Source organism: Fundulus heteroclitus, unplaced genomic scaffold, assembly GCF_011125445.2.
Source record: "Fundulus heteroclitus isolate FHET01 unplaced genomic scaffold, MU-UCD_Fhet_4.1 scaffold_153, whole genome shotgun sequence".
Lineage (NCBI taxonomy): Eukaryota > Metazoa > Chordata > Actinopteri > Cyprinodontiformes > Fundulidae > Fundulus > Fundulus heteroclitus.
Genome location: NW_023396565.1, coordinates 321,813 through 347,960, shown reverse-complemented (window position 1 = coordinate 347,960; position 26,148 = coordinate 321,813). Strand labels below are relative to the sequence as shown.

The following is a 26,148-nucleotide window of genomic DNA, read 5'->3' as shown; positions in this document are numbered from 1 at the left end:
ATGTGTGTATCTATATCCGTGCATACATGTACCTATATGTGTAGATCATGTGCATACATGTACCTATATCCGCTGATACATTTATATATATCAATCCACACATATATGCACTTGTTTACCTATGTATTAGCAAAATTATAAAAATCCATAGCTACTAGGCAACATAAATAATAGCCCAAAATGCAGAAATTTAACATTATTTATTAACATAAGAACAATCAAAGTACAAGAACAAAAAAAAGTAACAGAAATACCCCCCAAGAAATTATCTTGTGGATCTTCTCAGCTCTGTGAGCTTTGAATTAATGGATGTGCCTATCTGCCCTCGGCTGGCTGCTGGCCACTTCTTCAATGTAGCATCTAGAGAAGACCAAAAAAAAATAAATATTAAAATACCACTTCATCAGGAACCCAAAGTGCTTACTGCTTGCTGCGATTGGACACATATTTTGGATAAAGGGCTCACCATGATAAAAAATATGTCATGTAAACATGTCAATTGAAAGATTCTGATTGGACTCTAAATCTAAAATGAATTCTGATTGGAAACATCACATGCTATTATTCTGAATAAGGCTTGATGCATATGCACTTTGGATTATTTGTTAACATGTAAAGTGATTCAGAGTTTCTAATCCCTCAAATTTTTAATCTGATGTAAGAAACTTTACACATGTAAACATATATCGTTGTCAATAAACTGCACTTTTGTAGCATTTTTTCTGCACCCAACCGTACCCAAAATACTTTACAATGGCCTCCCATTGACCCACTCCACTGGCGAGCTGCCATGATAGGTTTACTCAAAGAGAAATAAGATACGCATTAAAATCAAGCAAATACATTACCGGTAAAGACAAACTAAGGCACAAACACAGCACAGAATGGTTTAAGGGTGAAGGAGGGGTGAATATGATTTTTTTATTAACCCTTCAGACGACAACATGCCATGAAGTTATTTGCAACACTATATGTCCTACAAAATAGAGGACAACACACCTTACAGTGCAATACCCCAGAAATGTGGCTTAAGAAGACAAAAGGTAGGATCAAGAAGTGAGCAAACGATGAATTAGTATTATAGGTGCTAAGCAGATACAGTCAAAATAATGGGTGCCCTACCTTATACAGTCTCTGTTGATGCCTGATAAACATTGATACAAGTATGCTATGGTTAAAGTGGTGAAATAAAGTCTTTAAAGTTTTGTTTTCCCTTGTCAACGCATTATGCATTTACTCACCAATAATGGCTGCCTTTTTAATTTGGTCAAGGGCGACCAGCTGCTCCCTATCCCCTCTGGTTGGCTTCCCACCTTAAAATAATATTTCAAAATGAAGGTGGAGAAAGTAAGAGTTTTTGTTTTTTTTAATATACACATCACGTTTTCTTGAGCTATTAAACATAACAGTCATAATTAATTCCACAGACTATGACTGATTTTTTTTCCAAGACAGAAGAGATTAGGAACATTTTATTTTGTACCATTTAGGTTGCTTTTCAGCAAAGTCTCCAGGACAAAGGTGCCCATTAGCAGATTCCGCACCATGGCAGTAGCAGAGGTGGCAAGGCGGGCTGCTTTCCATGCTTCTGCCTGGCAAAACACTCCAGAGCCCTTTATAACTTCAATCTAAAAAATAATTTCAAATCACAATATTCATTTATAACTTTTAGAAACCTTTTGATTCTTATGCTTAGTTTCCCAATAGTAATTAGGTTTTATAAATGCAGATTAATGATAAAGATATAAAACAAAATAATTATTGCCCTAAACTTATAACACTAATTGGCTTCTACAAAGCACATAATATGTATTACTACATAATATGTTATTCACCTGTGTTTTTGCTGAGGTCTCAGCTGTTGATGCAGTCTTGTTTGAGAAGAAAAACATTGTTAAATTCAACAATTGTAAAACTTCAACAATTTTATGCATGTGGGGCAAGTAAATTATATATTACCACTAACTATCCCAATATAAAAATCCTTATAGCTCAGTTGGAGCCTTAAGTAAAATAAGTACAGAAAAATCTGAGGTATAAAAGGGTTACACACACCTGTGGTGTCTCTCCAAAGAGCTCAGTCACCATGTGACTCTTTTTAAAGGGCTCGGTCTCCTCTGTGCTCGATCTCCTTTCTGGAATCTTAGAGAAGAAAGAAAGATACCGTATTTTCCAGACTATAAGTCACAGTTTTTTTTATAGTTTGGCCGGGGGTGCGACTTATACTCTGGAGCGACTTGTGTGTGAAATTATTTCACATTTTTACCGGTATATCATTACACCTGTTATTTTCACACCAAACAGAAGACAAGCTTTGCGCGGACGAGTGGGTGGGGGGGGGGGGTAGAAGAGCGGAGCGCCTGTTATTTCACTATATGCACGCGCAAAAGCAACAACAAAAAAATGCTACTTATACTCCAGTGCGACTTAAATATGTTTTTTTTTTCCTTTATTATACATTTAATGGCTGGTGCGACTTGTGCTCCGGAGCGACTTATAGTCCGGAAAATACGGTAGTAAAACTCTACAACAATTTTTATTCATCCAAGGAAGCCAATAGATTCTTATTTACGGGCTTGGAAAACATTAAACATGTCAATAAATTAAAGTTACATGCAAAAGTAATCAGCGAAAAATAATCAAATCCATACAGCTGTTTAAGTAACCAGTATACTAAATAAATAAATAAAAATGCAAGGGGGTTACCCACCGGTTGCACAAAAGTCAAGAAGGAGGAATCAAGATCTTCCACAGGAGTCCTTCCAGTCTTGTCCATAAAAGAAAAATAAAGTTACGGTAGTCACTTCAATACATTAAAGTGCAAATACATGAAATAATTAACACTATAAATTAGCCCAACATCACAATTCTCTACAGCTCTGCCTGAGAAACAATTTTAAAAAACAATGACAATCAGAAGAAATTACCTTTTGAGCAATAATGGCGAGGTCACTTTTAATTTGAGGGATATCTAGAAAGAAGTTATACCAAGAATAAATTACAATCCTCAAATCAAAATAGCACCCAGCAACTTAGTCTTTGAAAGAGCTATGCAAGCCCCCTTAGCCCATTGATAAGGCACTGCAGAGGAAACCTATTTCAGAACACAATTTTCTTTGTCCAATTTCTCCCAAATTCAAATTCCTCAGGGGAATTCATCCACTGCCATAGCGCCACCTGCTGGCACCACAAAATGTCAAGTTTTACTGTGTAGTGTCCTCCTCCCAACATATAAATACTATTAAATAGGTCTATGTTGTCTTCAAGACCGTTAGGCCGGCTCACACCCCGACTAGCTGCACGTGCGAGGGCCCGTCCATCGCTGCTTGCAGCTTTAATTCTAATTTGAATCTTATGAGTGGCTATGTGAGCACTATCACTACCTCACCAGCTAACAACATAGCATTTATTTTTCCAAACATGTGTTTCAGCCCATAAAATTTTTAAGTTTATACTTCTCTGCCACCAAAAAATCCATCTCCTTAAAAAACCCTGCTAATAATAATAAAATTAGAAAAACTTACGATTGATGATAATGTCTTTCAGACGTTCATTTTCATTTTTAAGAGTTTGGAGTTCATTCCTCAACTCCTGCAAATTTCTTTGCATTTGGTCGAGCTTTCTTTTCTCCCACATCTGTTCGTCCAGGTGTTTTCTAACTTCAGCAGCTGTCTACGAAAAAGAGACAGAGAGACAGAGAGAAGAACAAAATTCAATTTTATAACTTCATTTCTAAAATGGATGGTTGATTCTAGGGCTGAACGATATTCACAAGCCCCCTGAGCAAACTGAGGACCACTGCAAGCAACATGTGATGTGCACGCTGTCGCCACACACACACACACACACACACACACACACACACACACACACACACTCCGACAGGCATTTCGTTCTCTTTAACTTTAGCTTTGTGTGTGTGTGTGTGTGCTCCTGCCCGTTCGTTTCGCCATTATAACGGGTTGCGTCTATAACCTCTATGATCTATTATAACGTCTATAACGGCGGATAACTCCGCTGTGTTGTTGTTAGCTGTAGCTAACCGGCTCGGCATGTACGGGAAGGGCACATACACAAGCACTATCAATGCTATGATTGGCTACGTAGCATAAATAGACCGTATAATTGGCTGGACACCTGTCACTCACTGCTACGTTGAAAAACGGTCCTAAAAAGCAAATTTTTAGTCTCATTTCTTTGATTAGACTAGGTCTAAATTAAATATTAATTCATGCGTCTATGGTGAATTATATTTTATGTACTACATAGTTTTACTTGTGCACTGAGAATGTGCGAGCAATGCACGATTGCGCAGGCGCGCAGCTTCGAGGAACATTGTTTGGGACTGTTTCGGCTACAAAAAGGAGGATGTTCACCAAAAAGAGGTAACGTTACTTTGCTTGGATTTTTTGGGAAACGCTGACAATTTGTATGATCACTTAAAACGGCAATTATGATGATGGCCAACAGTGTTTTACTTTTGCACTGTAATGAAGCTTGCTTATTAATTAAATTATTAATATCATGGAATGGTAATTATTGACTTTTGCCTGAATTGATATGGCTCACAATATCGCAATATGTATCGTTGGGGAGAAAATATCGCAATGCATTTTTTTCCCAATATCGTGCAGCCCTTGTTGATTCAGAGTGGCTGGGAGGATGTCTAGGAGTCTAGGGCATAAACCTCTCCCCTTGGCTATATGTAACTGGTTGTCAGGCCTCCTTGTGTTTATTCCTTACTTAAAACACAATTTGAAATTTCCACATCTTGTATTTCATGTAATCTATGTATGTAATACACCAATCAATGGATGTCATCATTTAGGCTACCTTTTTCTTAGACGGTGGTATTATGTCCTCTTCATCCCCAATGCACTCTTCCTCTTCGCTGGTTCGCTGGTAGGCAGAGAGAAAGAGAGAGAGAGGGGACAAAGTTGCCTACTGGGCTGATGTCATACCTGGTACAGCTACTGGTAATGCACTTTATTATAAAAGTCTTACTTATCTTTACTGTATTGCAGTGTAATAACTCATACTGGTTGCAGACTGCTAGTGTACCTTGTTCTTTGAAGATCTGTAATGAAGCGCCTCCTCCTCCTCCTCACCCTCTACCTCACCCTCCTCCTCTTCCTCCTCCTCTGCCACCTTCTCCTGCTTCTCGGGACAAAGGGGACAAATTTCCCTATTGTGCTGCTTTCATACCTTATAACAGCTGCTGTTTTGTAATGTAACAAAACACACAGGATGCAGACTGGTTGTGTACCTTGTTCTTTGAAAGTATGTCATGACCCCTCCTGCTTCTCACCCACCTGGTGCTTGGATTTGGAAGCCCCTCCCTTTTGATTGTCAACCTTGAGTGACAGAGAGACTGACTTTTATCCCAACTCTTATGTTAACTTATGTTACATGACCTTGCACTTGCTCATCTTGTCAACAAAGCACATGAAATCATCATAGATAAGACAATTACAAACCTACACACATGCATACACATTAAGGAACAAGAGAGAGAGGTGGAGATAACTTTAAGCATAGCACCAATTGGTGAAGTCAGTTTATGTTACCTTTTCCTTTGAAGCCTTCTCAGTTAGCCCCTGCTGCTCACTGTACTTAGAATTTGGGATGTGAGGACGTTTTGTTTGCCCTTGTGTGTCTTCTTTCTCCATCTCGATCTCACGCAGTTTAATTTTGAGAGTTTTTTCAAATTCTGGTGCAAAGAATAGAAACGTTATCATGAACTGCAAACGTGTCTAATCATGTTTAACGTTACCAAATAGAACATTAACTCCCAACTGGACTAAGCTAACATCAGCAAATTAAGTAATGTTAACGTTAGCTCACATGAGCCAGAATGCTAAGCTTGCAAGCCGGCACAGCAAGATCCATTTTACACTTTTTCAAGTGCGAGCAAAACCATTTAATATTATATCGTTATATAACGTTAACTACATAACATCAGATGAAGTTAGCTTGTAACATACTTGCCACTTCAACAATTCTGGCTCGGTGCACCGGCCACGGTTGGCGGCCTTTTCGCCATTCCACCAGCTTCTCCGTTTTTTCGGTCCTCATAAGAAATTCTTTAAATGAAAAATTTCGGACACAGTCGATGGGCAAAATACTATGCGCCCCTCCGTCCTCACCCTCAGTCCATTCTAGAAGAACATAACGGATCTCTCCTGCTGATATCGCCATTATTGCTCCCAACCGCTATCTTTCGGCGCGAAATGTTATCCGACGAAGTCAAATGGATGATGACGTCATCAAACTACGGGAAGCCGTAGCGGTCGATCGTCTTCTTCTTCTTCTTCTTCTTCTTGATTTTTATTGGCGGTTGGCAAAAAACGTTTAGGTGAGCATTACCGCCACCAACTGGTATGGAGTGTGGACCGCATGACAAAAAAAAAAAAAACTATATCCTATTATACAACCTACTCTGTTTCAAAAACTCAAATATGACCTGGTATCCTCTGCTTCCTGATTCCTTTCGGAATAAATCAACAATATCAAGTTTAATTTTCATGTTACTAAGTTTACTTGTCAACCTGTTTCTCTGAATCCAATATTTATTACAATTCAAAATGACATGTTCCACAGTCTCATCTTCCCCACAGTCACATTTCCCTGTCTGATGTTTACCTATCAAAAATAATGATCTATTCAATCCAGTGTGTCCCATTCTAAGCCGTGAAATAAATATCTCTTCTCTCCTGTTCCTTTCTGGTATTCTCATTTGTCCAATTCTCTTTTGTATTTTATAAAGCCACCTTCCTTTCTTTTCTTCATCCCATAACTTTTGCCACCTGTCTTTGGCTTTTTGTTTAATTATACCCTTTATTTCTGTTATACCAAAACTAACATTAATATCTACCCTTACCTTATTTGTACTCTGCTTAGCCATTCTGTCTGCCATTTCATTTCCTTTAATCTCGTTATGTGCCGGAACCCAAACAAAATGTACTACTAACCCCATCATATTTATTCTGTAAAGCGTTTGTTGTATTTCAATTAATATATCAGGTCTACTGTCTGACTGATTATTTTGCAAACTGATTAATGATGAACTAGAATCTGAGCAAATGATAGATTTTAATGGTCTTACCTCTTCCACCCATTGAACTGCTAAAAGCAAAGCTAGAATTTCTCCTGTATATACTGAAACTCCATCACTAATCCTTTTTCCGGTCGATTGTCTCTGAATTGGGTGCCTTTTGGCCTCATACTTTTTTTTTTTTTTTTTTTTTACATCAAATAGTTATATTTCTGATCATTTCATGTGATAGTAGAAACCTTTCAGAAAATATGTTTTCCCACCTCAGGCATGAAATTCTAATCGTTATTAAGTGTTTTTTCTTAGTGAAAATTGTTTTTGAGTTCAACCCCGTCAAAGACAACTTGGACCCTGTGTGAATATGAATTTAAAAGATTTTCTAGTAAATTCTTGTAGAAGGTTTTTAATGACATGTCCCTTGTTTGATAAAATTTATTGCATGTAGAATTTTATTTTTAAATACCCACCATTTGAATACGAAATCAGGTCATGGAAACAGTATCTAACATTGGTCTTCATATCTTTTCAAAAAATATGCATTAACATTAGGATTTAATCAGGCTTTCATATTTTTCCAACTGTCCTGTAAATTCTACACACAGCAACATTGATCTAATTTGTTTTTTATAACAAATATATTATTTAAAAACTAATGACATATATGCAACTTAATCTAGACTATATGCAGCATATATGTACACATATATTATCATATATGCACATATATGCACCTCAATCTAGCCTATATGCAGCATTTATGGACATATATATGCACATATATGCAACTCAATCTAGCCTATATACAGCATATATGTACATATATATAATCATATATGCACATATATGCGCCTCAATCTAGCTTATATGCAGCATATATGTGCATATATATGCGTCATATATGCACATATATGCTGTATATATGCAGCATATATGCGCATATATGACGCATATAGGTTTCATATATGCGCATATATCCTCATATAGGTTCTTTCCATGTGGGATGTAAAGTAGAGGTAGTGGTTTAGACCTGGCCCCCTGCACATAACCTGAGTGTGTATCCTGAGATGTTTTTCATGCTCTTTTTCAGCACAGTAAAGTGCCTTGAGATGACATGTTTAATGATTTGGCGCTATATAAATAAAATTGAATTGAAATTGAATTGAACCACATTATCAGATAATGAACCTGGGGGAGACCGCATATAGGTCGGTTATTTAACAGTTCTTTAGCAATTTTATTTTCATGTTTATTTGACTTCCAAAGCCGACACACAATTTTTGTTTGAATATCCTGTCTTTGAAATATAGAAAAAGATCTCTACAAAGACTTAAACACATAATCTAAGAAATGCTTCATGATCAGATGATCATCTACAGCAGTGGTTCCCAACCTTGTTTCTGAAGAGCCCCTCTTCCACCTCTGACTGAAAAGCTTCAACTTGAAGGGAAGTGGTTTCAAAAGGTGACTTCACATTGGCTTACATGTCTGATGGTTTTATAGCTATTACTTTATTTTACCTGAAAAGACATCAAGTAAAAACTGTTTTAAGTACAAACTGGAGAATATGTTTTATGCTCTCATCCTCTTTGTTTTTCAGTAAAACAGATTATAACTTGTAGAACTTTTATTTTTATTCAAACATAGTTTATCTGATCTGATTTATAATTAAAAGCCACCAAGACTGGAGTTTCTTTGTATGTTTGGGCAAAATAAATGAAATTTATAAACTCCATATTTGAATGTAAACAGTCTGAAGTAAAAAGGCTCAATTTGCTAAACTATGTTTTATGTAAGTATGCAAACTCATATAATTTCCGGAAAATGGATTATTTAGACTTTAGCTTCTACTGCTGAATGTTGTATAGTAAAAACAAAAGACCAGAGAAAAACACAACCAGAAAAACATGTTTTAATGCTCGCTGTTTAAACTAGCAAAGAACAAAAAAGGAGGGGTTAATCTACAAAAAAAGTGTATAAAGCAACTGTTTTACAATACATTAGATTTTATCTTGAGCGTAACAAAATAAAAGGGTTTGGTTGATGTGTTGCGTTGCTTCATAGCTAGAGAAAAGGGAAGTAAAAGAAGGAAGCTTCTTCATGTCTGAGGCTTAGCCTGACAAACGGTAGGTGGATTCTGCACTTCACATGCACATCAGTCCAGCTTTTTTGTGCTGCAAGTAAGAAAGACAGAAAACTGTTTTACACCAACAAAACCTGTGGCTTTTCAAAGGTAACATCAATACTCAGACAGGATTTATATCGGAAAGTATTGCACCTGAAGTGCAATACTTTCCAAAGCAAATAAAACTTTAAAGCATAATTTCTTTAATTATTTGCATGAGATATTAAAGAAGCAGCACCACTTATAGTTAATCTTTGTTTACAAAACAGAATATATTCACCTGAGAAACTAATTTGCATGCAATTCTGCTACTAAGAGACCAAGACAAAATCACCTTCCTAGTTGACATAGCATCAAACAATAACAGTTAGAATGTTTGTTGAATAGCTTTTAATAAAAAAGGACTAATTAGGGCAATGCTACACCTCTGCTGCATCCGAACCACTTCTGCTGGCACGGCAGCTCAAAAAGGAGGCTACATTGTGTCAGAAACTCAGAGTGCCCAGAAAACTTCTCCAGATGGGCAAGATGAAAAGCAAGGACAGGGCACAATGATGACTGAGCACAAACAAGTCTAACTGTAGCTCATGTGAATGTCCTTCTGCTCTCTGTCTCTTATGAGGACCTTGGTGATGCTCATCAGAGTAAACCTCCACCTCACTTTTCGCTGGATGAATTAGTAATCAGCTTTAACTTACAATTAGCTCCTTCTGAGCTAGCATTCAGTTTTTACCGGTAACTTCAGCCTGGTTAATCCCACTTCCACCTGTTCTCTGTGCGGTACAGGATGTCTCAGGCCCTAATGACATGCAGAATATAATTAAAAATAGCTCTGTTGGTCATATTTTAATTACTGTTCATCATCGATGTGCTATTTTACTGAGCGATGTGCATTCCCACTGCAGCAAGTGCATAACTTAGCAGGACATGCGCTGCTCCCCTCTCGCTTCCCTCCACTCAGTGCTGCCTTGAGCCTTGTAGGGTTACCTAATGCTGCATTCAATGTTGTCGAACATAAGAAGTGTTTTATTTGAAATGAAAGAGAAACTGTTGAAATAGACAGAAATGTTGCATGTTCATTGTGCGAATGGCTATGTCAAAATATGCAATAATTAATAAGCCAAAAAGTTACCCAATAGTCCTCTGTGGATTTGCTAGAACCCTTTTTTAAATCCTTTTAGCTGGGTTATCTTAAATAAAGTACATTTTGATGGTTATAAGAAAAAGGTATGATGCCGGTTTTAAGTTCCTCTAATCTTTAATTACTACTACTACTAATACTCCTACTACTACTATCCATCCATCCATTTCCGTACTGGCTTTATCCCTTGTGGGGTTGCAAGGGGTGCTGGTGCCTATCTCCAGCATTTCAATGGGCGACTACTACTACTACTACTACTACTACTTTATTAATTATAGGGAACTTTAAAACAAATGCAGCTGCAACATGTAAAATCAGGAAACATTGCAAAGGGCATAAATTAAGAACAGTGAACAAAATCAGTAAAAATATAAAAACAGAAGTAAAAAAATGAAAACAGAAAGTTTAATTTTTCAGAAAAGTTTTAAAACTGGACATTGAAGGGGCACGTGATCTGAATAGGGAGGTTATTCCATAAACTCAGAGCAGCCACACTAAAAGCTCTGTCCCCTCTGATCTTCCTGTTGGACCTCAGCACCTCCAGGAGCAGCTGATCAGCTGACCTGAGGTATCGAGCAGGAGAGTAACGATGAAGCAGCTCAGAGAGGTAAAACAGAGCTAAACCATATAAACTTTTAAAAACAAATAAAAATTATCTTAAAGTGAACTCTGTAATGGTGTCATGGTTTTATTTTGATCGGTGACCTGGAAGCAACAAACATGGAGACAGTGAAATGGTTAAGGAGGATTATTGAGAAAGAGTAGAGGGAGGTGTTATGGAAGTGGGTGTGAAATCTGGCTGGCTGAGATGGCTCTGGTCACAGAGAAGAGGATGGTAAGAGAAGAACCGGAGGGAGTTAGTCTGGCTGTGGTGATCAGTGACTTGCAGAGGTGCAGTTCCAGATCTGGAGGGATTGTCCATGGCCAAGGGTTGAACAGGCTGGATGGTGACTGAAGAACGGCAACAGAAGCGGAAGAGCTTTGTCCTACTGGAGTGCCAGGAAGGTTCAAGGGATTGAGTACTTACAGACGACCATGATGATGTTGACAGAGGAGAGACTTGGTAGAACTGGGCCAAAACCGGAATGGAACTAGAGAGGGATAGAGGGAGGAATTGGTCAAGGAATTTCTCTGAAATGGAGCAAACAAGGAGAAAGGTTGTGGTCAGGTACCGCTCAGGTGAGCTAATGCCCTGAAGCCTTCCAACTGTCTCCACCCGCCTGGGTATTCCTTTTGTCATAATCTCGGCACTAGTGCTGGTCTGATTACCACCTGACACACCTGTGAAGCTCCGCCCCGTTCTCATCAATGCTCATCAGATCCACCTGTTTCACTATAGAAGCAGTCCTCAGACCAGACACTAGTGCCAGATTATTTCGAGCCTCCAGTGAGTCTAATCCAGTGTTTTATGTCTTCCTACTTGCTTGTGATCTGACCCGGTTTTGTCTCCTGATTCTCTGAGCCTGCCTTGTCCTTATCAGACCTGTTTTCCTGCCTGTTTCCGGACCTGTATCTGTGCCCTGACTCAGCCCTCGGATTCTGATTTGGACTGTTAGTGGATTTCTGATTACCCGGTTCTGACTGTGGATGTGCTCTCAGAATATGGACCCTGGTTATCCCTTCGGTCATCCTGCCTACCTCTGTCATTCTGGTTCTTACCCATTGACTGCCTTTTTACGATTTCCCTGCTACCTGCAGCAGTTTTCCATAAAAAAATGTCTTTAAACTCTACCTGTCTTGATTGGCAGAATTCTGGGTCCTCTGGTTCTGTTCATGACACCATCATACGTGAAGATGAGAAACACCTGCTAACACCTCCCCTCCGCTGGCTGGCGCCTTGGCCTGGTTGTGCATTGGTGGTACTTGGTGTCCGGGGCTGGGTGCCCGGGCGGGTGCCGGCTCATTCCTGGCAGCTGCTTCAAAAAAGGCCATTCCTATGGATCAGTCCCAGATGGATGTAAGTGGAGCTAGGCGGAGCGAAATACATCTGGCTAGGGTCAAGTTAGAAGACTGCAGCATAAACTATGACAGCAATAGAGCAGGTAAAATGTGAAAATATAAATATTCTATTAGTAAGTTTTGCACTAAAGGCTCAGCTGTTTTGAAAGAATGAAAGAAGATCTGTGTTAAACTATATAGTATGCTGAGTAATGCACAGGAAGCATATAAGTTAAAGATTAGTGGAGCTTAAAACCAACATCATACTTTTTTTCTTAGAACCATCAAAATTTACCTTTTTTTAAGATAGCCCCTGTCTGGCCCTTCTAAGAAAATTTCAAAACACACACAAACAAAAAAACACAAAGAACTACACTGTGTGCCTTTGAGCTTGTTGGGTAACTTTTTGGCTTATTAATTACTGAATATTAAGTATTGCACAATGCACATGCAACACTTCTCCTTACTTCATTGTTTCCTCTTTCATATCAAATAAAACATTTCCATTTAACAAGGGTACACAACTGGACAATGGTAAGATATAAGACAAAACTGTTTTACCAAATGTACAACAGAGGAATTAGAAATGCTCTTGTTGAAAGATAGCTCATGTGTGGAAGGGAACACAGCCACAGTTCTATGTAAAACCTTTCATGCAAAATATAAATGATTAAGTTGTGCATATGTTATTTTTAGGAGCAGCTACCATTATTGTAAAAGGTTAAAAGCAGCATATCTTGTCAGTAATGAAACTTTTTTTTCTGGAAGCTCTTATTTTAAGTCAAGAAACCCTCCATGATTAATTTTTACCTGGAACAACAATAAAAGCAAACTAACATTGTTCTTTTTTCCATTTTAAAAAAAACTTGGCTTTAGTTCAGCCATAACATAAAAACTTATACAAGTTATACATTTGCATTCTTAAGGACAAATAAAATACTCTGCAATGTTTCCAAGGCTGCCCAAAAACATCTAAATATGTCAAATAAATGATCATGAATTGACCCAGAATGCAAAGTCTGCATTTTCACCCACTGCTCTTTTCACATCAAGTCTTCTTCTTTTAATTCGAGATTCCAAGATAACAGTCTGCATAAAAGCTGATGTGTTGTTCTTTAGTCAAACCTGACTCAAACCAGCTTTCAGGCTGATTCTGAGCTAAAAGCAAGAAACTGATTCAGTAAGTCTGCTGCAGATTCTTATTATTAACTATTTCCTCCTATTTTTTGGGTTTCTCTCACTAAAGTGAGAGAAAAACTATACACCCTGACATATAAGATTGTACTTTGTCATACTCTCAAGTCTAGGTACAGGTGCATTCCATCAGGACTAATTACAGTCCTTCATAAGGAGCTGGAACCAGGAGGAGTGCGTCAGTTTGTTTACGCTTCAGCGTGGAACAGACCAACTCCTTGTTTAAACCCTAGTTACCTTGTGAACCCAACCTAGTCCTGTGTTTTTATTCCTCCTAGTACCCTGGATCTTACCAAAGAGAAGTCTTGCCAAGAACTGCAGACTCTGGACCCATATCAGAGACACTCCCAGCGAACCTGCCGAGAACCCGTGAAGGACCACTCCTCTGCTCAGCCCTCCTGCCTGAGCTCACCTGCCTGTCCCCCCTCCAACAAACCAACTGGAGAGAACTAACCGGACCTGTACCGACAACCTGGACCTCTGGAGATGCTCTTCCCCAAGACTAAACCCAAGCTTCCTCTGTGAGTTCTTCCTCCCTACACAATTTCCACCAGTCCAGTCCAACTTATTCACCAGTCTCTTCATCTTTCCCAGCAGAGCCCGGGAAACCCTCAACCTGCCAACACCCTTCCCTGTTCAAACCACAACTTAACAATAAACTCTTTAACCAGTCTGCCTCTGTAATTGTTCTCATTCAGAGTCTTTTGTCTTAAACTATGACAGCTTTTCTTAGAATAATTACACACAGAACATTTTCAACAAATATTTTTATATACATGTGATAATAATTACAGAAATGAATATTTATTACTTATTAATGACGATCTCAATTGGTTCAATGTCTCATCTCACCATCTCTAAAAGGTTTTATTTCTAGGAAAATTAACTTCTGCAAACATTCTCAGAAAAACCAGAGGTCTTGACTCGACCACATGCACCTCCTGCAGCTCCTTAAATCCTCAGCAAACAAACACAAAACAGCCCTGCCTCCCAGCAGAGATCCTCTATTGAAAACAGTGCTCACACAAACACACTCAGACCAGGACCATGACAACTTACTGCAAATTCCATAAGCATCACAGGTGCAACAGATGTAGGTTTTGGTTTTTGCTGAGTTATGACAGAAGTTATGAACCAGATCTGATCAAGGACTGTAACTCTGCATAATTACTTTGTGTCATTTCCCCATTTTGTGGATGATAGCATGTTTAGAAGCTGTATAAGTAGCCTGTGATTCCGTGGTGAAGGCAAGAAGTTGCTGACTGATTCAGGAAACAGATCATTCTCCATCAGGTTGGCTGATAACATTTTGGCTTATCTTTTTTACTCCATTATGAGATTGAATGTTCTTATCATGTTTGTTTAATTTCACTTGATTTCAGTTTTCAAATCTGCATTCTCTCATCACCTAATCATGAAGCTGCTGGCTGCATGTGTCCTGGTTTTCTCTGTGATGGCTCGGACCAGAGCTGACCGTGAGCATTTCTTAAGTACTCACTTTTGCGACATGACTAAGACACTCAGTCTCACTAACTCCTATTTATAATGTCCACAGCTATCCAAGATGATGGTTCCACTGATCAGGGTAAGTGGGTCTTTTTTTTGTCATTGTTTTATGCCTCAGTGTGAGGGTTAAGAACCGTAATTAATCCTTAATAAATAGGACATTTATGTCTCCTCGTAGAATCAAAACATAAAAACATTATTATTCTTCAGTTTATCCAGTAGACATATATACATCAGCGAGTTCTTTGCTTTAATCGAGAGACAATTTTAAACAAAGTAAATCAAGTTGTCTGATTAATGATTGTGACAAACTGGGCATCAAACATTTAAACATACAGCTGTTGCATTGGTACTAACCAAGTTATGTTTTTAATGCATTTAATCTTGTGTCATCTTGATGTAATAACCTATAAAGGCAACTGTGATAAATAAAATATAACAATTTTTACATGTTGGGCAATTGTAAGGGCATGAATGGGAAAGAAAAATAATAATATTTAACTTCAAAACTTGTGCAACATACGCAATGCACCTTTCATATAAGACTAATGGCATATAAAATGTCTTTACCTGAGACTCTCCATCTGTTTGTTATCAGAAGAAGTTGACTTGGTCCAGAGATCTTCTTGTCCTCCCGGCTGGTCGCCAATCAAGAATCGCTGCTTTCGCTATGTTCCCAGACCCATGACCTGGGCTAGAGCTGAGGTGATTTCCAACACTGAGCTCCTATTTTCTTTTATTCTCTCTTAATTAACAAACCCCAGCTACTATTAGATAATTCTGTGTTTGTCTGTAGAGAAACTGTCTGTCCATGGGGGCACACCTTGCATCAGTTCATTGCTTGAATGAGTACCATCAGGTTCAGTCTCTGATAACTACGGCATCTCACGGGTCCAAAGAAACATGGATTGGAGGCATTAATGCACAGGAGGTATTTTAACCTGTAATATCTAATTATTAAGTATTTTGTGAAACACTGAATGAAACATGTCATCTACTGAATTCTTTCTTTCAGACGAGCATTTGGTTTTGGAGCGATGGAAGCCCTCTGCACTACACAAACTGGTGTGATGGAGAGCCTAATAATTTGAGAAACAATCAGCACTGTTTGCAGATGAACCATTCTGGTAAAAAAAAATATCACACATGACTGTGTTTTCTTAGAAGGCAAAGGGACTCATTGGTAATTAGCTGGTGTACTTTGTATGTAAGTGTTTTAGCTGCCATACACATATATTTACTGGTTTAAAAGGTAGGAGTTTATTTTTTTTATTTATTTTTTTTGGAGTGGGGATCAAAAAATTTTGAATACCAACCTTTCCCATAATTATGATACTGTGGATGCTTTCAGGGTTTTTGTTTCTGTGATGTTGACTGATATGTTCTCTTGCTCAAAGGTGAAAAGTGCTGGGATGACGACTACTGTTCTGTCCGTCATCCTTCTGTCTGCGCCAAGAAAATCTTATGAGTCAGAGGATCACAGAGATGCAGGATCCAGAGGAGGATTGGTGTTACGTGTTTCTGTTAACCTGCCTTTTTGAAGCCTCAGATATCCTAAAACTCATTTCTGCTTCTTTCCTTCACATATTTTCTCTTTTTTGAAACCTAGTAAAATGAAGTCAAAAATAAAGAGTGGGTGGATTTTCTCTCTAATTAGAGCTGAACGTGTTAAAAAAAAATTACAATTTAAGCTAAACTTTCTTGTTTTCTTCAGCCTTTCAAAAATAAACCTTTGAAGCATAAAAACAAGATTTTGTGTGGTTTGTTCCCTGCCTTTGGTTTATGAATGTTTACCTTCTGTATTACCTCAGCTTTGGACTTCAATCTAAATTTCAGTCTAACCAGTTTCTCACCATTCTCTTCCACCAGTACACTCTTAATTTGTTTAAAATATGTTTATTATGGCTGTGTTTGCAAAACTTACAGTGGTATGTATAACTTTCACGGGTAAACACCACTGACATGACTTATGCCTATCGACTCTTTCAGTGACAAAATATCAGGGACTTAATTTCAGTTAATCTTTACTGTGCTACACATATGAACATTAGTTTATATATGTTTGATTTTATTTAGTGTTTTGTCTTAAAACTTCTCTAGGATCTCAAGTTTCCACCAGATGTCTTACATTTGGTGGAGAATGCAGACAGACAAACTAGCATTAGTGGGTTCCATCTGACTTTAGCATTTTGTAATGCTTGTAATAATAATCTATAATAGTTAACATACAAAAATAGGGCATGCGATTATTTGAAATGTTTCTTATATATTATTTTCAGTGACACAGTTCTCAAAATAAACTGGCAGTTATATTAAAAAAAACATTTTCCAATGTTTCCATGTGTTCATACAGTGCCCTCTAGTGGATTAGGTTTGTATCACTGTTCTTGCTTCCTAGCTCTAGGTCAAGTTCAGAACCCTAAAACTAAACACTTGGTTTAGTTCTGCCTCCTACTTCAGCTGTGTGCTGGTGCTTTTAGGGAAGCCCCTTAGATATTCTACCTTCTTCTCTTGCTTTTCTGCATTTAGATCACATATTTACGCTCTATATTTTTGTTTTCTGTACTTCGTGCCCTAACGATATTACATTTTCTATTTTTCACAATGTTTTTGTCTAATTAACCACTTTCCAACAGACAGTCAACTGAAGAAGTGAAGTAGCAACACCATGTCAGTCTATCTTAGTCTGGTGGGAAATCTCCACAACATCAAAGCCAACGTATTGTACAAGATTACCCTGCACGAATCTCAAATTCAGAAGTTGACTGCATACATGCATAAAAATAATACTTAATTGCCCGTGAAGTGTTTGGGAAAGGTGTGGGCATTCTTTACATGTGACATCCTGATTCAGTTCCACTGAAAGTGCTTCTGAAGTGTAAATTAAGAACATCTCAGACGTGCATGAAACAGAGCAAACAATCACCCTTCTGGAGGATGTTTGTTTTTACTTAGAGACAGCTGGAGATGGGTCTATCTCAAATGATCAATAACTGCTCAGCCTTGATATCCTCTGTCAGCATACAGAGATATGATAACCAAGTGGCAGCAAATACAAGCTGTGAACTAAAAGTCACCAAACCTCATGGATTGTTTTTATCCCCTGTGAAAGAGAGATTTTGAAAAAAAAAAACTGTCTTTGATAAATTAAAGTGTTTCAAAAAAATGTCAACATTTTCAAGAATTGAGAATCTGGAATCTTTATTGTCGTTATCTGTTACCGGAATGACATTTTTTTTAAAGTAAATGCACACAGATTACACATAACATGCAATAAGACGTAACCTTTCCAAACATTGTTTTTCCCTTTTTTCCTGAAATCAGTTGATTGAACTGACAAACACTTCCTAAGAAGCTTAATGTGGGCAAATAGTCCCTAGCAGCTAATGGACTCATTTATGAGTATACATTTTAGATAGCAGTCCCTTTATAGACAATATAGATTACTGTGCAGTAAAGTGAATGTAAATCATCTTATTTAAAAAATACATATGTTTGTAATATTGTATACGCAAGAATGTCTTCAATAATTTTAAGGATAAAATAATGCACTGGGATAAATATCTGGATCACAGATCAGGCTGAAGTAATAATGCACAGTTTCTTTCTGCCTGCTCTAGACAATTAGTGATGTGTGTGAGAGAAACAGAAGCACAGAGGGCAGAAGATATGTTCCCAGCTTCCTCACAGAGTTCAAATTTAGGGCTTTTTATTTTTACAGGCTGAATATAGAGTATTCACACTGTGCTGCACTGATTTGGTGGAGGTTTCTTTGGATCGCATACGCCCGCTGTGGCGGAGCAAAGGTCCAGTATTCTCCACAGCGACAGCTTCTTGTCTTGTCAGTCGCTGCTACTCTGACGTTCAGTAGCCTCAACACTGCCAGGGGTTAACTCCACACCGTAGCAGCTGCCAAGAGAGAAGGATCTGCTATCTGTGTCAGGCTCAGGCTGGGCTTTCGGTTCAGACCACTGCTGGATCATTCTCTCTCCTGCAGGTAACCCCCCCATGGCCATTAGTGATGCCCTCAGGCCTATTCAAAGAAATAGCACAACCCTCCAGTGAGCTGCATTTAAAATATTTTATTCAGTTGCTGTTCCTTGGTGACTCCTGCTTTAGAGACAACTTCACAGCTTACAGTGTAGATTCCAGTTTTGGCCTCTTGGTAGCATTGAGTCAGCAAATAAATGTTGATTCCCCCCCCCCCCCCCCTGCTCCACTGGTGAACTTTGGCTGGCTTGCTGGTTGAGACAACCCAGCCGGGTAGAGGAAAAAAACTCTCAAAGCGTGCAGAGTGGAGTAGAGTGGATATGTCCCATTTATTAACCCCTTTAGGTTGATGTGGACGTTGAGGTCACTGCTACTGTTTGAGTGCCAGAAAAACTGAATTTCACGCTAAACTTCAGGACCCCTGGCTCTGTGATGTAATCTTTAGGGAACACAGTTAGACAATTGACAACACAGCTTAACTTTATGAGCGCGCGGGCAGGTGTTTTGGTCCCAACTGCATCCCGCTAAGACAATATTTCAGTCGTTAAATCCGAGAGATCCTTAGCAGATTTTTTTCATCCAGTTTGGTAAAGCCATCTTAGCTGAGTTGAAGGAATAAACGTCAGGCTTGCCACGACAGAAAAAAATTCAGTTGAATCTGCTGTAAATGCCATGTTTGATCTAACTTGTCTTAATGGAAACCAAACACATTTTTTCTGTTAATGTTTCATGTTGGATAACTTGTTATGGAGTCTTGAGTTTATTTTTTTATATTTATCCACCAGATGGATAACTCAGTCTCTCTTAACAAGCATCATAAAAGAAAAGAGTCACCAAGACTTAAAGTCATAAATTACATGTCAAACATCTAATGAGCTTTGATATGATTTCACTGGAACTGGAACATGTTTTTTATATGTTTTTTTACTACCAGGTCCGTCACCAGTTCCTGGACAGGAACACTATATAAGAGTAGCTCTTTGACTCGTCCAGCACATCCAGACCAGAAAGCTGAGGCTGTAGTGTGACACTGAAGCAAAGGAAAGGAGGTAATTCTACTGTGGCGTTGTTAAAAAGCTTTATGCCTAACTTCTACGACTTCATTATTAAACTGAGACTGTCTTTATTGAAGGTGATTATCGTCTTCAATCTGCACCATGAAGGTTCTGACTGGGCTACTGTTTCTTTGTGCCTTGTTGGCTCTGAGTCAAGCTGCTGGTGAGTTTCTCTGGCTTTGGTCTGTTAGAGAGAATAATCCTGACAACGGTTCTTTATTTCTGCAGACAGACTGATCTAATCTAACCACATATATTATAATAAAAAACGACTCTGATGGTTGTCTCCATGTCAGGTTGACCTGGAATGAAGAACATTTTAGTTAGAAGTTAAAATTCTGATTTTTGTTAAACTGAGCTCTTTTTTCTGTAGCTGTAGCTGGAAACATGGGAGATCCAGCAGGTTAATGACCCTTTCACCTCGTTTTAGGACAGTTTGATCATAATTTGCTTTGCTAAACAAAGAATTTAACATGTTTTTCCATTTGTCTTTTCAAGGTGTGGAAATTGAACTTGCAGCTGAGGAGGCTGTTGTAGACGGTGAGGTTATGTTTCCATATAATTATTAGATCGCTCTCGTGGAATAACTACCATCTGTAGCAGGGATCCATACAGATACTACTTTCCTTTTGAAGCCCGTTGGGCCTGATCTCACTATACCTCTAAGAAGGAGGCTTTAATGTTCATAAAACAAGTCCCTATTTTATTTTACAGCATTTTAAACACACAGAATGCTATTGCTGACATTCTTTTTGTCTAAGAGAGACAGCATTGCTGACTCTCTTAGACAAAATGCTTTGTTGCGCAGAAATTGAATCCCTGGATTCAATTAAAAGTTGGATGGCTGAAAGTCGTCTTTAAGTAAGTGAAGAAAAAAACTGAAGTAATCATCATTGCACCAGAAAAAAATAACTAAAGAAAAAGCAGATTCTCGGGCCTCTCGGCTAATTGACAAAATCATCTCTTAGAAATTTTGGGATAATCTGTAATTTGGCTTTACATGTAAAAACCTTGTCAGATCTCTGGTTTGTTGCTGCTTCTACTATTTGTGAAACATTGCCAAACATAGCCCTATTGTCTCTCGTCCTGAGATGAATGCCATCTGCATCATGACCATTGTAGAACCCAGAATTACATTCCTTGTAGATATATACATAACTGACAAATAAACCTAATTCTGAATTCGATTCTGGATAACTGCAATGCACTTCATCCACAAACCTCTCTAAACCAGTTTCAGTCTGTACAAAATGCTACAGCAAGGCCCCTGACTAGATCTTCAAACTTTTGTTCCCTGCACAAAATTGAGAACTAAAGGAGACAGAGAATCCTCTTCTGTGGCTCCAAGACCCTGGAACTCCCTTCCTCAGACTCAGTGGTTTCCTTTACAGGCTTCTGTTCAGTTTTGTCACAAGTATTTTTTTTTACCTTTTGTCTGTGAAGCATATTGTATTTTTACCTGAAAGGAGCTATTTAAAATAAAATTGTACTTAAAAGTGAGAAGAGCTTTAACAGAAACCAATAGGGTGTATTACAATAAAAATCTCAATTTGGGAAAATAAATCTATAATGAAATATTATCAGCGTTACCATTTTACAGCAGAATCTCGAAGCAGTTTAATAAAATTCAAATAACAAATTAATAGAAGTAGATTCTGACAACATTTTGTTGCAGCGAAACCTGCATGTTATTGTTTGGGGTGGTTCCTCCTAAACGGGCGAGTGGCTGGCTTGTAATGGTTGTTATGGAGACTTGGTGTTGCCAGGATGCCACTATTAGCACTCTTAATGGAGAGCTTTACAGATCTTTTTGTTTAACTCTCTTACGTTATTCCCAACTGTGCCTGGTGGTCAGGTAAATATGGCTCCTTGTCCATCTCAGTGGCATAAAGAAACAGTCATGTCTTATTTATTTCACTTACAGCTCATGTGGCATATTTTTTAACTAATTTGATTTTGTGTCAACTTGATGTAATAACACATCATTAAATAAAGTAAATTATATATTAATTATAATTAATTAGACTGCACATACAATGTCTTTAGCTGAGACTCTCCATCTGTTTGTCATCAGAAGAAGTTGACATGGTCAAGAGATCCAATTCTTGTCCTCCTGGCTGGTCTCTGATTAAGAGTCGCTGCTTCCGCTATGTTGCCAAAGCCTTGTCTTGGGCTAGAGCTGAGGTGATTTCCAACAACATTGTGCTCTTACTTTCTTTTACTTAGTCTTATTTCAAAATACCTAATTCAAAAAGCCCAGCTATTACTTCAGCACGTCATTCTGTGTTTGTCTGTAGAAAAACTGTCTGTCCATGGGGGCAAACCTGGCATCAGTTAATGATTTGGACGAGTACCATCAGGTTCAGTCTCTGATAACTTGGGTATCTCATGGGTCCAAAGAAACATGGATAGGAGGCACTAATGCACAGGAGGTATTTTCACCTGTAAAGTCTAATTATTAAATATTTTTGTGAAACATTGGATGAAACGTGCCATCTGCTGAATTCCTTCTTTCAGACGAGCATTTGGTTGTGGAGCGATGGAAGCCCTCTCCGCTACACAAACTGGTGTCGAGGAGAGCCTAGTAATTATAAGGGAGGGCAGCGCTGTTTGGAGATAAACTATTCAGGTAAAAAAATATCACACATGATTGTGTTTTCTTAAACGGTAAAAGGACTCAGGTGATAAGCTGGTTTACTCTGTAAGTAAGCGATTTAGCTTCCATACATTTACATTTACTGGATTAAATGTAAACCATTCCCATAATTTATAATTATGGGAAAGGTTGATATTCTAAAACCTTTGATCCCCCTCAAAATGAAAAAAAAAAATCAACACAACCTTTTCCATAATTATACTGTGGACCTGTTCAGGGTTTTTGTGATGTTGAATGATATGTTCTCTTGCTCAAAGGTGAAAAGTGCTGGGATGACGACTTCTGTTATGTCCAACTTCCTTCTGTCTGCGCCAAGAAAATCTGATGAGTCAGTGTTTCACAAAGATGCAGGATCCAGAGGAGGATTGGTGTTACGTGTTTCTGTTAACCTGCCTTTTTGAAGCCTCAGATGTCCTAAAACTCATTTCTGCTTCTTTCCTTCACATAATTTCTCTTTATTGCAACCTGGGAAAATGAAGTCACAAATAAACCGTGGGTGGATTTTCTCTCTTTAATTTGAGCAGAATGTGTAATAAAAAAAATTACAGTTTAAGCTAAACTTTCTTGTTTTCTTCAGCCTTTCAAAAATAAACATTTGAAGCATAAAAACAAGATTTTGTGTGGTTTGTTCCTCGACTTTAAACCCCAGGGAGTGGACATCTGAGGTGGGAGCAGGCCCCTGCTCAGCTGGGTCCATACTGTTCTGGTGAGATTGTCCTGACATGCTCCAGGAGCGGATGGATGCAGAGACTGAGTAGTTAGCAAGATTAGGTTGAATTGATTTTGTGGTGCTCTTGGTCAGACAGGCAGTGGTCAGATCTGCAAGTTCAGTCAGTGGTCAGGGCAATCCTTTTAATCAGGGTCAGACAGAGGAAGCAGGTTTAGGCAGGCAGAGGAACTGGATAAGGTAGGAAACAGGCAGGTTAGAAATATGTCAAACTTGACTCATTCAAGCTTGAACATTTTTAATAACCTTTGAGTTCAATTTCACTGAGTTCTCCACCCTGGTGTGCAATAAGCCATGGGGGATAAATCAGACTGTAAGTTGAGAGCGACATGAAACGTGATACTTTTATAGGCATCAGGGGCCTGTTTTCACAGCAGGGGGTGCCACTGTATAAAAAAAACCCTGGCCACGGGCAAACACTCTCTTTGGCATGCTGATTTTTAACAGCAACATTTGAGGGACAGCCACCTGGGTCCGAATGGAGCTTGGATGCCTGCGAACATTTGCAGTGCTGGCAATGCTATGTAATGTCTGTTCCCTGCAAAACCAACTTCAGAACTTAAACAGCCAACTGCTCTGGAAACGGTCTGCTTTTAACCTTTCTCAGCCGTTGCAGGAAAGATGAGTCAAAACTACACACAGCAGTTTCCCCACTGCTGTATGAGGCCTAAACATTGGTACACTCCCTCCTCACCAGCGGCCACAGCTCGCACGAACCCTAAGGAAACACTTCTGCCATGCAGGGTTCTTGAACACTCGACAGACCGAGCGCAGTCCGTTGGAGACCGTGTAAAGCACATACCAGGATGGGATTCACAAGGAGTTTCCACTGAGCTAGTGCTTGCTTGCTGCCCCGAGCCAGCTTTGATCTGAAGCAACTCCTTCCAAACGGACTACCCAAAGTCAACCAAGCAGACTCAAAGACGCAGGTTTGGCAGATTTAAGCAGGGAAAGTTTGAAATGGTTTGTTTTTATTGTGTTTCACTGTTTTGTTTTAATGTTTGACCGAGGTAAACCGACGTGGCGCTTATGTGGAGCTGAAACTCTTTGAACAGATCAGTCCTGTGTAACTGCTGAACCTGAAATATTTTTCAACATTTTTCAAACAGGAGGGGAAGATTAGCAATTGATGTGTGATCAGTTTGTGTCTTGTTCAATGCCAGCTTTTTTGAAGTAAAGGCCAAAATAAAGCAACCCTAAAAGTGCATCAATGAAATGAATCAAACTTTAATTGAGCAGCAAATACAGTTAGCTTCATACTGGCTATTTCATTTTGGAGGTTAACATGTTTTGCATGCCTGCGAAAAAATTACTGAAATGTAAATGTTTAAGCTTTTGCAAGAGCTTGATAAAAGTATGATATGGTTAGATACCACATAATGTAGACCTTAGTAAGAATGAGTTAGCAATTTGGAAAACCATCACAGGAGGAACAAACACAAAATGACGGTTCAGATTATTTTCTGTTCCACCAAAACTGGAAGAAGGTAACTTAAGGTGAACTTATAGAGAATTAAACCAAAAGTTACCAGGTATTTTTCAGTCAGCATCTGAGATGACAAAAACCAAAGTGTTATGTTTCCAAATTATTCTGTTTCAGACAAGACACCGTTCAAACATCAAAAGTTTTTATGAAACACTTGGGGCTGCACAGCAGTTTCCTTGCAGCAAGAAGGGTTCTGGGTTCAAATGTAAACCCTGGGTCTTTCTGCATGGAGTTTGCATGTTCTCCCTGTGCATGCATGGGTCCTCTCTGGGTACTCCGGCTTTCTCCCACAGTCCAAAAACATGACTGTTAGGTTAATTGGCTTCTCTAAATTGTCCTTAGGTGTGAGTGTGTGCGTGAATGGTTGTTTGTCCTGTTTGTCTCTGTGCTGCCCTGCGACAGACTGGCGATCTGTTCAGGGTGTACCCCGCCTCTCACCCAGTGAATGCTGGAGATAAGCACCGGTAACCCCATGAGGGATTAAGTGGGTCAGAAGATGGATGAAATACTTGTTTTTTTGGTCTGTCTCATTAGCAACAATGCTATTATGGTTTTTCAACTTCAGACTGATTAAGACAGTAGTTGTGGGCACTGTTGTCTTGCAACAGGAAGGCCCTTTGTGCATGGACTGGTCATGTTCTCTGCATGTATCCATGCATTCTTTCTCGGGACTCTGGCTTTCTCCCACGGTTCAAAATATGACTGTTAGGTTGATTGGTCACTCTGCCATTACAATTTTTGGTAAATGGTAAATGGCTTGAACTTATATGGCACTTTATCGAGTTTGACGACCCCAAATCGCTTTACACGACAATCAGTCATTTACTCATTCGCACACAGATACACAACCTGATGTTGGTGAGCTTCGTTAGTAGCCACAGCTGCACTAGGGCAGACTGACAGAAGAGAGGCTGTCATACATCGCGGCATTGGGCCCTCTGACCACTAACAGCAATATTATTAATTATTGTCCCTAGATGTGAGTATTTGTTTGCCTGATTGTTTGTCCTGGTGATCTCTTTGTTGCTCTGTGATTGACTTGCAACCTTTCTAGGGTGTTCCTTCCTCTCCCCCAATGCTATTGGAGATGGATACCAGTCTCCAAGACTCTGCATAGATACAAAGGTATACACAATGTGGGAGAGCTTGATGAAAATAGTGAAAAATAATGAAAGAACAGTAAATACTGAATTTAAATGTCTACCTAATATTTTCTGATGGTAACAGCGATCATGCCTGTTTCCTTGATTGGGAAGTTGTTTTCTCATGTGAAGCCTAT

General features: G+C 38.8%; 3 protein-coding genes and 1 long non-coding RNA gene across 4 annotated transcripts; 2 read left to right on the top strand and 2 right to left on the bottom strand.

Moving 5' to 3' along the window:
* Positions 1 to 218: 218 nt before the first annotated feature.
* On the bottom strand, positions 219 to 5,289 carry LOC118558738. The gene is made up of 12 exons (XM_036129302.1): positions 5,245 to 5,289; positions 5,062 to 5,157; positions 4,834 to 4,899; positions 3,525 to 3,672; positions 2,928 to 2,971; positions 2,711 to 2,767; positions 2,056 to 2,142; positions 1,836 to 1,871; positions 1,484 to 1,628; positions 1,242 to 1,313; positions 1,123 to 1,144; positions 219 to 360 (listed from the first exon to the last, which is right to left on the bottom strand). Exons 1-12 carry the CDS (start codon positions 5,287 to 5,289, stop codon positions 303 to 305), a joined length of 876 nt encoding a protein of 291 aa, XP_035985195.1. The 3' UTR covers positions 219 to 302.
* Positions 5,290 to 5,296: 7 nt separating this feature from the next.
* Positions 5,297 to 6,177, bottom strand: LOC118558735. The gene is made up of 3 exons (XR_004928453.1): positions 5,985 to 6,177; positions 5,568 to 5,710; positions 5,297 to 5,354 (listed from the first exon to the last, which is right to left on the bottom strand). It is a non-coding gene; the product is annotated as an uncharacterized LOC118558735 (long non-coding RNA).
* An 8,686-nt stretch (positions 6,178 to 14,863) lies between these two features.
* On the top strand, positions 14,864 to 16,423 carry LOC118558737 (type-2 ice-structuring protein-like). The gene is made up of 6 exons (XM_036129301.1): positions 14,864 to 14,924; positions 15,005 to 15,034; positions 15,554 to 15,660; positions 15,752 to 15,886; positions 15,971 to 16,082; positions 16,353 to 16,423. The coding sequence occupies exons 1-6, from the start codon at positions 14,864 to 14,866 to the stop codon at positions 16,421 to 16,423; spliced, it is 516 nt and encodes a 171-aa protein (XP_035985194.1).
* Positions 16,424 to 19,966: 3,543 nt separating this feature from the next.
* On the top strand, positions 19,967 to 23,236 carry LOC110368420 (ladderlectin-like). The gene is made up of 8 exons (XM_036129281.1): positions 19,967 to 19,994; positions 20,078 to 20,163; positions 20,374 to 20,403; positions 20,499 to 20,540; positions 22,075 to 22,184; positions 22,298 to 22,432; positions 22,518 to 22,629; positions 22,914 to 23,236. The coding sequence occupies exons 2-8, from the start codon at positions 20,103 to 20,105 to the stop codon at positions 22,979 to 22,981; spliced, it is 558 nt and encodes a 185-aa protein (XP_035985174.1). The 5' UTR covers positions 19,967 to 19,994; positions 20,078 to 20,102; the 3' UTR covers positions 22,982 to 23,236.
* The last annotated feature ends 2,912 nt before the right edge of the window (positions 23,237 to 26,148 follow it).